This window comes from Crotalus tigris, unplaced genomic scaffold, assembly GCF_016545835.1.
Source record: "Crotalus tigris isolate CLP2741 ecotype Arizona unplaced genomic scaffold, ASM1654583v1 scf7180000024369.3102671, whole genome shotgun sequence".
Classification (NCBI taxonomy): domain Eukaryota; kingdom Metazoa; phylum Chordata; class Lepidosauria; order Squamata; family Viperidae; genus Crotalus; species Crotalus tigris.
Genome location: NW_024100539.1, coordinates 247,802 through 259,852, shown reverse-complemented (window position 1 = coordinate 259,852; position 12,051 = coordinate 247,802). Strand labels below are relative to the sequence as shown.

The window sequence follows — 12,051 nt, the reverse complement described above, 5'->3', positions numbered from 1 at the left end:
TCATTTTCATTAAAGCAATACTGAGCACATTTAGAGAGGGATAGAAAAAAAATTACTGAAACCAATGTCTTCCCAAGTAATTAAAGTATCGTAATCTTGTTAAACAGATACATGGATGGGTGACTAGAAATCTTGCAGAATGCTTGATGCAATCATTTTGTAAGGAGGGTGGTATATTAACAATGCAAGCAGGAAACTCATAATATTTAATGTTGCAAACTGTTTAATTGCAGAAAAAACAGGCAAGAAGTCATCAGCTTTTCAAAGACGATGAAAAAATTCTGCCAAGGAAGATGGCACAAAATAGGGAGACTCCTGGGCAAAAAGAAAAGGCTGCAACACTTGAAAAAGCCTCTGATGCGTCAGGACGTGTGGATGTAAACAGTGCTACAGGAAACATAGACGCTAGAGAGAACAGCCAGGAGGAATTGAACACGAGTCTTGGGAAATCTGAACGTAGTCCTGCCTCTGACTTTGAAGAATCAGGCCAAGATGCGCCTGTGGAGAAACTAAAATTATGTCCACATTATCATACAAGAAGAGCAGCTTCAGAAGGATTACTTACCAATTTGGAAAAGTCTGAATCTGATAGCAGTGAAACAAGAGAGGAAGGAGCGAAGAGGAAATGGTTTGGGAAATTGAGAAAATATGATTCCTCTGGGAACGAAGCTAAGGAAGAGCCAGAGAGCCAAGAGTTTTGTTCCCAAGCTGCAATAGAAATCCAAACCCAGTCAGTAGGAAAACAGAAAATACCTCCTGGCAGAGAGACAGAAATGCCTTCAATGTCGACTAATGCAAAGGAAGAAAAAGGTACTCTCCCATTAAGTCCCTGTGTGGACCTTAAGGAAAATGCAGGCGCTTCACATCCTAGAGCCTCTTCAGATACAGGGAGAAGAAAGCCTGCTAACAGGAGAGAATCCACTTCGGAGCCTATTTTGGAAAACAGGCAGGAACCTAGTCCTCTTGACACACGTTCTGTGGTACCTAACAACCCAAGTGGCGTTTCAGAAGACGATGCTTCTGCTACCGCTGTCAGTGCCTTTACTTCACCCAAGACGTTTTTAGATATGTCTGAATGCCAGCACAAAAGAAGCAAGCGGGCAAGGAAATCCAGGAGCTGCAAATGCTGTGATGAAAAACTGTCTCCCCAAGTGGAAAAGTTGTCCCCTCAGCCGAAAAAGGCAAGCGCTCCAGAACCAAAGTTAAAAGAACAAAGGAAGGTCCTTAGCAAAGTAACCATGGCGCTGACCTTGATTCCTAAGGCTGAAGAGATTCCTTTGGCAGAGAGGCTGAGCGCAGAGCCTTGTGCCACAAGCACTCCGCTGCCTTTCGTTGAGGACGGTGCTGATGTGAAAGAGGCCAGCACTGTTGCTGAATCTGTCAGTGGCGGACCAAGAGACAATGCGCCCAATGCTGAACTGGAGAAATTAGCACGGGTCCAAAGTGAATGTGACCAGCCAATTGCAGAAATTATAGATCTTCCTTCCTCTGAAACAATTTCAGAATCCAGTTCAGTGGATCCTCATTCAGAAGAGCTCAGTGCTCAGGATCATTCTTCAGAACCAGGTTCAGTGGAGTCTTACTCAGAAGAGCTCAGAGCTCAGGATCTGTCTTCAGAACCAGGTTCAGTGGAGTCTTATTCAGAAGACCTCAGTGCTCAGGATTGGTCTTCAGAACCAGGTTCAGTGGAGTCTTATTCAGAAGACCTCAGTGCTCAGGATTGGTCTTCAGAACCAGGTTCAGTGGATTCTTTTTCAGAAGAGCTCAATGCTCAGGATCGCTCTTCAGAACCAGGTTCAGTGGATTCTCATTCAGAAGCCATCAGTCCTCAGAATCAGGCTTTAGAACCAGTTTCAATGGATTTTCATTTAGAAGACGTCAATGCTCAGGATCAGGGTTTAGAACCAGATGTAGAAGGAGACGTTATAATGGAAAGCAATAATGACCAGAATGGTCAGTTGGAAAGCAAAACAGATATAGAGTTCAAAATTACCCAAATTGTGGGAACGCAGCCTCGTGAAAGAGCCGTTCAGAATACTGTAGGAGAAACTAGGGTAACATCTGCAATCGAGGTAGCAGAGCTGCAGGAAAATGAGACGAATGAAGAAGAGGGCGCAGAAGATAATGCAGCATATGCACCAAGTGAACTTCCAACCTTAGTCTTGGATTCTCCACCAAAATTGAAAGAGATTGATATTCTCTCTTTAGCCAAGGTCAGTGGAAGTCCTGGGACACAGACTCGCTTTCTGTGGTCCCCAACAGCTTCTCCTTCGACTAGCATTCTAAAAAGAGTAATAAAAACGGAACACGATTCATCACCACCTCCAAACAAGGTACTTTTAAGCAATTTCTGCCATTCTACATGTGATTATTTGCATATTACACAAGCTCCTTGAAACCCTAAATATATTTTTAGCTTCTTTGCCATATTAAATCCACGATTTGCTACCCTCTTAAGCTACTAAAATCTATGTGGCATGCCTGAAGCAATAAAGCTTTAAGACTGTGGGATGAAGGGAGATCTTTTGATCAGCACTGAAATATTCTCTTCATATCTTGGTTGGTTTATAGGTTACATTATATTAATGTAATTGTATATAGCCACTTGAACATTTATATCCTACTTAACACATTTTTTTATTTTTCAAATTATTTCTTCTGCCTGATGGTTGGGCATTTGAAGTAATTCATACAGAGCCTAAATGAAGTGCTAATGGCACTCAAACGATGCAATGCATTGGACACAGCCCCAAATAATTTAGTCCTTTAATGGATACAGCCCTTGCTTGCTATAGGTAGTCACCACGTAATGACCACAATTGGGATCAGCAACTCTGTTGCTAAGCAATGCAGTCATTAAGTGAGACACCATAAGTCATGATGGGTTTACTGCCTCACTTCCACAGTTGTTAAGTGAATCACCTTTGGTCATAAAGTGAGAGATCACATGACTGCGGTTTGCAGTTTTACTGCCAGTTTCTCTATTGACTTTTGCTTGTCGGAAGTCTAGAAAGGGTGATCACAAGATGCTGCAACTGTTAATAAATGCCAGGTCTGGTTGTAAATCTACTATTTCAGCACCATCATAACTGAATGGTACTAAACAGGGCAGTCAGTTCTATCTGATTACCACTCAGTGAAGCTTAAATGCGTATGTCCTTGTTAAAACTACTTACAAAGTGTTGTAATAAGTGAAAGAATCTCAGTGAGTTAACAAAAGGTAGCACTGAGTATCTTTCTGTCCAAAATATAATGCAAATCCATGGTCTCAAATGTTTAACCTGAATTTCAGTGAAATATAAAAAAAGGAAGAAGTTCATTATTCCTCTCTTAATTATGTGCTTCCTATCACTTAGGTTGCCCAGTACTGTTAGCAATACATTTCCCTATAGGTTGCCAATAGGTTCTGCCTGGTCAATGAAATAGGTTTAGTATTGCAGTTTAAAACTATCACTGTAATAATGTTCAGGGTTACATTAATTCATTTGCCATTGTAGGGAGATGACTTTCCTGGGAGACCATGTCCACTTTGTGGGAACTTAGATAAATTTGCTTTTACCAAGATGCACACTAGCACGTTTAAGGTTCCTGTGATAGATTTCTATCTTTCTTTAGAGATAATACTAATCTAATTGTTTGTTTTTATGGAAGCATTGACGTATAAACAAAATGTCTACAGATTTCCTTTGGAAGTTTTGAAGCATCAGTATTTTAAAACCAACATGTAGGTAATAGAACTTCCAAGCCTCGACATTGTAGCTTTTGCATTTGTATGATATTTCAAATTTATTTAAATAGTTATTTGTTAAATATGTGTGAACAGAACCAAAGAGTCTCCTTTGCCAATCCAATCTACAAAGAAGAATTGGCAGATGACATTGACCGACGAAGTCCTGTACTTAGAATTCATCCTTACAATAATGACTCTCAATCTTTGCGAAATGTTAAATCTTCACCTAGTCACCAAGCCAAGGTAGTACCCAGTTTATTCTTAGTTTTTTCTTAGAAAATAACACCAGCGATGCAGGGACTTCGTAATGAATTCATCTGTAGAAAAGCCTTATCTTGGATTCTGAGTATCTTCTGCGTTAACAAAAGTTTCCACCACCACCACTTATACACCAGGGTTTTTCTACTGCAGATCCAGTTTGGCCAGCTACTTTATGCAAGCCTTTGGGATCTCCCAAACACTGTACAATATAACACAAGAAAACATGTAGTTGCGAAGCAAACATACCTATGTATGTACAGAAAGGACTTTTTTCATGTAGGGTATGTTGATTCTAAAATTAAATTATAATTGCACACCGTTGGTGTGAAAAGACATAGCATGAATTGATTCTTCTATCGCTATTACATGGATTACCCATTCTGTAGAGCCTTAAGTCATTTCAACAGTGTTCTTTTTTCCTAACTCAGCTAGTTTGTTGAAGAAGTATTAACTGCCTCTGGAAGTTCGGTCCCGTTGAATTGGCCTTTTTCTTAAATAAAGGACCCCAGGTTTATCATTTTGCTTACAAAAAAATAAATCACAGAGTTATAGATGATTCCTATGATTTTGAGCAAATTTTTTCCTCTTTTTTTATCCAGCTCATAACCACTCCAACCAAAGGATCTCTGTCGCCTGGAACCCGTAGCCATAAATATAAGAGCTCAAAGAAGTGTTTGAAGTAATTTAACGCCCATGTTCTTTATCCCCTAATACTGTTTAATTTCCCTTTCTCCCTTTCCACAGTCACCCTCAAGATTTTTTTTATTTTTGAGCCATTTTATTTTAATCATATTCTTTTGCCTGGGGTATTTTGGATTGTCTCTCGGGCTTATTCACTTGTAAGAGTTCTAGAGGGCTCTTACAGGCATTCAGATGAAAATCCAAGTAGTATCCATACATACAAGGAAATCGGGATGAAGACAAACTGGTATTTTTTCTAAGTTCAGCTCTTCAAGTGATACCTGAATCCACTCAGTGCACACCTTTTGACTTGATTCTGTTAATAGTGGTAGCATTTAGGCCTATAAGCCCAAAGTCCTTTACAGCAGGGCTTTTCAACCGGTGGGACGTGTACATTGGCACCTGGCAGGTGGTACCTGACCCTGCCTAGCCTAGACAAGCATAGTGGGGGAAGGGAAGGAGCTAAAGTGGCCCAGCACAGGACTTGCCCTGAGAGAGTCCTCAGGAGCTTCAGGGCTGCTGGGGCGAGAGAAAGGCCCCAGGAACGGCATTTCCAGCACAACTGGAAGAGAAAGGAGGAGGGGGGCCGAGAGAGGAGAGGCTATAAAAGGAGGCAATTTTGGTGGGAGAGGGAGAGAAAAAGACTCTGGAGAAAGAGTCAGAAGAGAAAAGGCTTTTGTCAGAGAAGAGAGAGAGAGAGAGGAAAGGCTTTTGGGGAAGTGTGTGTGTGACAGGCAGAGAGGAAAGGCTTCTGGGGAGGTGTGTGTGAGGAAATGATTTTGGGGGGAAGTGTGTGTGAGAGAGATGAGGGCTTTTGCAAGCAAAGGGTGAAGAGAAAGAGAGGAGAGGGAGAGAGGGAATAGGGCTGACCAGCCACTTGACCATCAAGGCAGTGGTGCATATTAATGAATATTGAGAAATTCATCATATATTTGTCAGTGTAAAGGGACCCATTTCTATAACAACAAATGAATCTAACCAGTAAAATCCAAAATCCTCCCCTTTTTTTGACACCATGCTAAGCACTGGTGGTACTCAAATATTGTCATGTCCTAAAAGTGGTACATTCTGTGAAAAGGTTGAAAAGCCCTGCTTTAAAGCACTCTCTGGGCGGTTTACAATGTGGAAGCATAATTTGCATATGGCCCCCAACAATCTAGGTCCTCATTTTACCAACCTTGGAAGGATGAAAGGCTGAGTCAACCTTCAGTCCCATCAGGACTGAACTCCAGGCTGTGGACAGAGTTGGTTTGTAATATTGCACTTTAACCACGACACACCAGTACACTATCACTTTGATTTCAGAAACTAAGGATACTGTTGGAGGCCGTGTTTAGGAAAACGTATGGTATACCCAGGGCTTTTTTTCTCATAGAACGCCCAGAACGGAGTTCCGGCACCTTTTTTGGTTGGAACCTTGTAGGGTAGGCAAAGCGGGTTGTATGACATGTGTGAGTTCCGGCACCCTTTTTTTTTTCTTCTTTTTTTTAGAAAAAAAGCACTGGGTATGCCAGAAGGCAGGTTCCAAACACAGCTTTTAAGCATTGGACTATTCTGAGCAGAACCTTCGGCTTTCGGTTTTCTGCATTCTCTCTCCCCCTCCCTTTAATATGTGCAGGTAAAAGCTCGTGGAATGGAGCAAATGGATGAGACATTAATATCTGCAAATGAAAATGCAGTTATGGCAGGTAAATATCATTTAAACCTATGCTACCTGTTTTCTTGAGTTTAATATAAAGTGTAAGAAAGCATGCTTCTATGCGATTTGAATCCCAGGTGAAACTGAATGCCCACGTATCTTTTGGCAGTATCCTTGATTGCTCTGTTTCTTCTGGATAATTAATGTATATGGTCATATGATTCTTGTATATGCTGAAGTATGCATTTATTGATGGTATTTCTATGCTGCTGCATTCTGAAACAACAAAAATAAAGGCCCAAAATATCAGAAAAGTAGCAAATGCACAAAGTTATACCAAATTGGTTGCCATTTTCTTCTAAACCTGTTCACTTGATCCATGACCTTTGACTATTCCCAAGTACAATAACATTTTATCTGAAAATAAAATTAATTGCTAATCGTGTGTGTGTGTGTGTGTGTGTGTGCACGCGCATGCATAATTGTGTGTGTGTGTACATTCCAAGAGCACTAACCAGCTTTTAGGAGGTAAATCATAAAAAGAGGCTAATCTCTCCGAAATACTAATATTTCAGACCTAGTTTTCATCTCTTTATCCTGCTGGCTAAATCTCTCCAGTTAGTGGGTGGACTGTCTATAGTTATACGGTTACCTACACGAGCAAGAGTTGCAGACTATCTCTGTCTGAATGGGCTTTAATTTGATCTCACCTAGAATGTCTTTGCAAACCGGTTTTCTTTTCATCTTAGATGGATGTGAAACGGAGGTCTCCTGTACGGGAGAGATTTGGAGCCTTCTTAACCGTCTGCTTGAACACACCTCTCCCCAAAGACTTTTACACTATTCAGGAAATGAAGTGCTGGAAATGCAGCAGAAGATTTCCAGCATATCAGACTGCATGATGAATAGCATTAAATCTCGTTATGAATTATTATAGTCATGTAACAGCAATTTTTAAACAGTTATTTAAATTTTTGAAAAATACTTTTAAATTTAAGATTAATAGTTTCCTATAACTTGAAGCAATACAGTATTGGTGTTTAAATATTAAATATTAAAGTTCTAAATTCTATGGACTTGCATTTTAAGTTTTTCTTTTTTAATTGCTGCTATGCACAACTTCCAAAATGTGTTAAGATGTGCAGTAATGATTGTGAAACATGCACAAATATGGAGTAGTGTATTTTTTAAATGTTAAGTGTTTTAAATGAAAGGGTTTTGGGACATCATCAGTGTTTGAAGCCCTGATTTTGTTGTTCTGACTAATGTTTGAAGTGTTAATTCATTTACCAAAATCTTCAAAATCAATCTTCCAACTGATAGTAATTTGGAAGGTACTAGTTTTATAGCTTCATTACCATATTAAGAAGTATGGTGCTTCATTAGCATACTAAAATATCTCAAAGTTTTTCATAGGACATAGTCTATTTTTTCATAAATATAGTATGCAGAAGAAAAAAGTGTGTCAGTGCATAATTCCAATAAGAAATTCTCAGGATCTGATCACATGCTCTTTGAATTTTTATATACCACAAAGGATTTATTTGCCCCATTCATGAGTCCTATATAAACTGGACATGAGAATAATTTTGTATATTGTGTATAGCTGTACTAAATGCAAACGCTCTAAATTATATCTGTATGAAAGGCAGCATCTAACATGCTTGAATGGGAGGAACTTTGTATAGAGCACAGGTCAGCAACCCGCAGCTTCGGAGCTGCATGCGGCTCTTTGAGCCATCCCCTGCGGATCTGGAGCCCGCTCCTCCATTTGCAGAGAGAGAGAGAGGGAGAGAGAGAGAGAGAGAGAGAGAGAGAGACAGACAGACAGACAGACAGACAGACAGACAGATAGACAGACAGAGACAGAGACAGAGACAGAGACAGAGACAGAGAGGCACTTGCACTTCCCCCCCCTCTCTCTGCCCCACCCCCTGGGAGAAGGGCAGCCAGGACATCCCTTTCCCAGGCTGGCTCAGTCCGAGGCTCACATGGCTGGGGAGCTGTGCAGGGAAGCCCTGGGATCCCCCAGGCAGCGGCCCACTGAAGCCTCCGTTAGCACGGGAGGCTCCTGCGTCGCCAGTGGACAGACCTGACCGGCCGGCGGTGCAGAAAGTGGCCGGCTTGGCTGCTCAGGGAGCGGCCCGGGGACGGCCCAGGAAATAAATATATATAAATAAAATATACAATTGATTGAATAAAATGGTTGTCGTTATTTTGGGGAAGAACTGTGTTCTGTTGAGATTAAAATTAGTTTTCTGAAAGAGAAAGGATTTTTAAAAAGGCATTTAAACTGCGTATTAATAACTGACGTGTCAAAAGTGCTGATTTGTCCATTGCTGGGAAAAGGGACAAGGGTGAATCAATAGGTTTGGACCTTTGTAAAGGTTAATAGAAAGGGACTTCACAACCAAATTAATCTAGCCATTGTACCTTCTGTGATTATATGGTGATTTAATTCCAGTTTTAGTTTTTCAGCATAAATTGGTAATGAATAATAGGGGAGGAGAGAACCTAAAGAAAATAAAAGACTATCATTAAGATAGGATTATACTTTCAGTATTTAGGCAGGCACAGAATTTATAAGCCAGTTCTGCAAACATTATTAAACGGCGTTGTCCTTCATCTACTCCAAAGAACCAACACAAGAATTTCCACCGAAGTAGATTAAGGGAGAAAGCCCCCATTGTTTAAAAGGTCAATGTGAAAAGTATGAAAATTCTGCCAGATTCCAACATATACTCCGTTTCTATTAGAGTTTTACAGTTTTCCAGTGCAAAAATAAGCCCCCCAAATAAGCGCACATTCAAAATGAGCAGGAGGCATGGTTTAGAAAAACTTTATCTATAAAACATATATAAACATGATACATACAGTTTCATTCAGCTCTGGGGAACATCAACAACTCAACTTGGAGATCAGAAGAAACAACACAGAGAAGACTAAGACACACCCAGACCTAGGCTGGATCACATACGTCACATAGCCAATATTGTGTCTTAATATGGTGACCAACTGTCCTCCTTTAGGGAGGACAGTCCTCCTTTTGTAAGTTCTGTCCTCCCTCAAAAAGTGTCCTCCTTCATGTCCTCCTTTTCGATATTTGAAGACTAATCTGCAGGGCTCTTTTTTTTCCTCATAGAACGCTCAGAACGGCGTTCCGGCACCTTTTTTTGATGGGTTTTTTTTCAACTTTTGCATGAGCTGTGCTACTCCACCTATAGGCTTTTGAAAGCCAATAGGAATTGCTGCTGAGCGTGCCAAAACACCCAACCGGCAAATTTTGCACATGCAAGTTGTCTGCAGCGAAGGTGAATTGGCAGGAAGTTAGCACCCCTGCCTGCTACCCAACTACACCATCTCCTAGTTAGTTCCGAAGATACCGTGCTGTGGGAGCCGCAGGGCCCTCTCTACACGGGGCTGTGCAGGGTGGGCGGTGGTGCTGGTGGGGCGGCTGCAGGTGGGGTGTGTCGACGGCAGGCTGCCTCCCAGGGCCGGAGCTGGCGCGGCTGGTCCTTTGGGAGCCACGGGGCCCGCTCTACATGTCAGGGCAGCAGTGCTGGCGGGGCAGCTACAGGTGGGGGTACGGCAGGCGGTTGACCTTCCATGGGCCAAGCCAGTTTTTACGGTATTTTTTCTTCAATTTATTTGTGTTCTCCTTTTCATTGTAAAAAAGTTGATCACCTTAGTCTTAATCAAAAACAGTTCTCATTGGCTGGGTTGTTTCTATGGCTATTCCAGTTCATAAATACACACTGACAGTTTCTATGTTTGTTGAGACCTTTGGGACAGCCTGAAATCTTAACATATGTGGGCTCAGCAATCTCTTGTTCAATTGTGCAATTAAATATCAGAGTTCAACCTCCCAGGATTCCCCATTGTAAGTTTCAAAATGACCATTGATTAACCAAGAGATTGCCGAACTCAACATGTGTTAAAAGGTTACAAATATGGAGTTTTAACACATTGAAGGTCTAATAGTCTCCTGTGTTACCTGCACCTGTGCAATCAACCTCTCTTCATCAACCTCCTCCCAACCCAGTTTTAATCCAGGATCAGTTTAGTTTTTCATCTGATGAAGTGAGATGCAGATTCTAAAACTTACAGCTTTTAATAAAATTCTGTAAATGGGGAAACATACTACCAGTCTCCTGATATGAAACTGTTAGAAGAGTTGTACCCACTGGTTCAAAGTGCAGTGTGATTATTGTCCTGGCGATACCCAACTGCAATTTGTCCTCCTGAGCTAAACAAAGTCTTGTCCTGGTATCTGGAGGCTGTTGGGGTCTGAGTGGAGTGAAACAGTTTTAACCCAAGCAAGACAGAGATGCACGTTACCTGCTGAGTATCTCTCTCCAACATTATCTTCTCAGGGGGAAGCACTGCTAATGTGCTAATCCATCACATGTGGGTCTTCCTAGTCTCACAGCTACTGCTAGATGGGCAGGTGGAAGGCATGGCCAGTAAAGCCTTTACCCAGCTTCAGGTGATGCACTAGCCGTGGCTGTACCTGCAGTGGAAGATCTCACAAGAGCAAAGTATCACATGGTACATGGATCTGCCTTTAACATCCTCTTGAAAGCCACAATAGGTGCAAACTGGAGTGGCCTCCAGACATTAGCTGTCAGAAGTAGACTATACTGGCATGGCAGGCCCTGGACCTCTTACTCACAGCTTCTGACTGCAATTTAAAGCCCTAGGAAGCCATATATGATTTGGACGAAGGTATTTATTGGACAATATCCAGTCAGAAATTTCCTGCTTGATGTGTACATGTGGGTTTCCCTTCTTTTGTGAAATAAGGGAAGCTGAGGCTAGGAGGCAGTCCTGATGTTTCCGTAATGGCTCATGTGCTATGGGATACCCTCTCGGGTATTAGATTTGCTCCCTATGATAATGGATTTTCAGAAGATGTTAAAGATGAGGCCGCTTTGGCGAGCTTCTGGAGATTGATGGGTAGACACTCTCAAGTTCACGGACTGCATGTTAGCATCAAATAGTTTTAGAATAAATTTTCTTTCTGACTTTTTTTAGTATTAATATTATTGCCATGGATGTTTTATCACTACTGTAGATAATTTTATTGTACTCTTTTTTTTTATTGAACATTTTTATAAATTTTTACAAAAAAGACAAAAAAACAGAAAAACAGAAAAAAAATACAACAATTCAAAAACAAAAAATACAAAATACACAAAAAACTAAACATAACATCCCCTTCCGCACCCCCCCCAGAACACCCCCCCTTCCCCCCCCCGAGCTTCCCAGAGCAGAATATAGGCTTAATTAAAAAGGAATTAGAAAATATATATGTAAAAAGAAAATGAAAGTTTAAAACTAGGATATATATATATATATATATATATATATATATATATATATATATATATATATATATATATATATATATATATAAAAATTATAAAAAGGCAACATGATATTTTTTAATATCCAATTTAAATTGTATAAATTCTATCCATTTATCCCAAACAGCAAGAAAGTTCTCTTGCGTTTGATCCTTTAAAAAAGCCGAAATCTTTGCCATTTCCGCCAGATAAGACACTTTGGAAAACCATTCCTGCAGTGTAGGCAAGGATTCCTTCTTCCAATATTGTCCTACTAACAGCCTTGCGGCTGTGATCAAATTTAACATCAATATAGCCTCCTTTGTATCACAATCAATAGTTATACCCAACAAAAATAACTGCGGAGTAAATTTTACCCTCCTTTTAAAAATTCT

At 40.7% G+C, this 12,051-nt stretch overlaps 1 protein-coding gene across 1 annotated transcript in view; it reads left to right on the top strand.

The window, feature by feature from the left end:
• The window catches only part of LOC120301140 (telomere-associated protein RIF1-like), a 70,868-nt gene that overhangs the window by 27,483 nt on the left and 31,334 nt on the right, over positions 1-12,051 (top strand). Inside the window, exons 29-32 of the mRNA XM_039327903.1 lie at positions 234-2,333; positions 3,824-3,973; positions 6,291-6,360; positions 11,115-11,296. Coding sequence (XP_039183837.1) covers positions 234-2,333; positions 3,824-3,973; positions 6,291-6,360; positions 11,115-11,296 — 2,502 coding nt within the window. The remainder of the gene's footprint in view (positions 1-233; positions 2,334-3,823; positions 3,974-6,290; positions 6,361-11,114; positions 11,297-12,051) is intronic.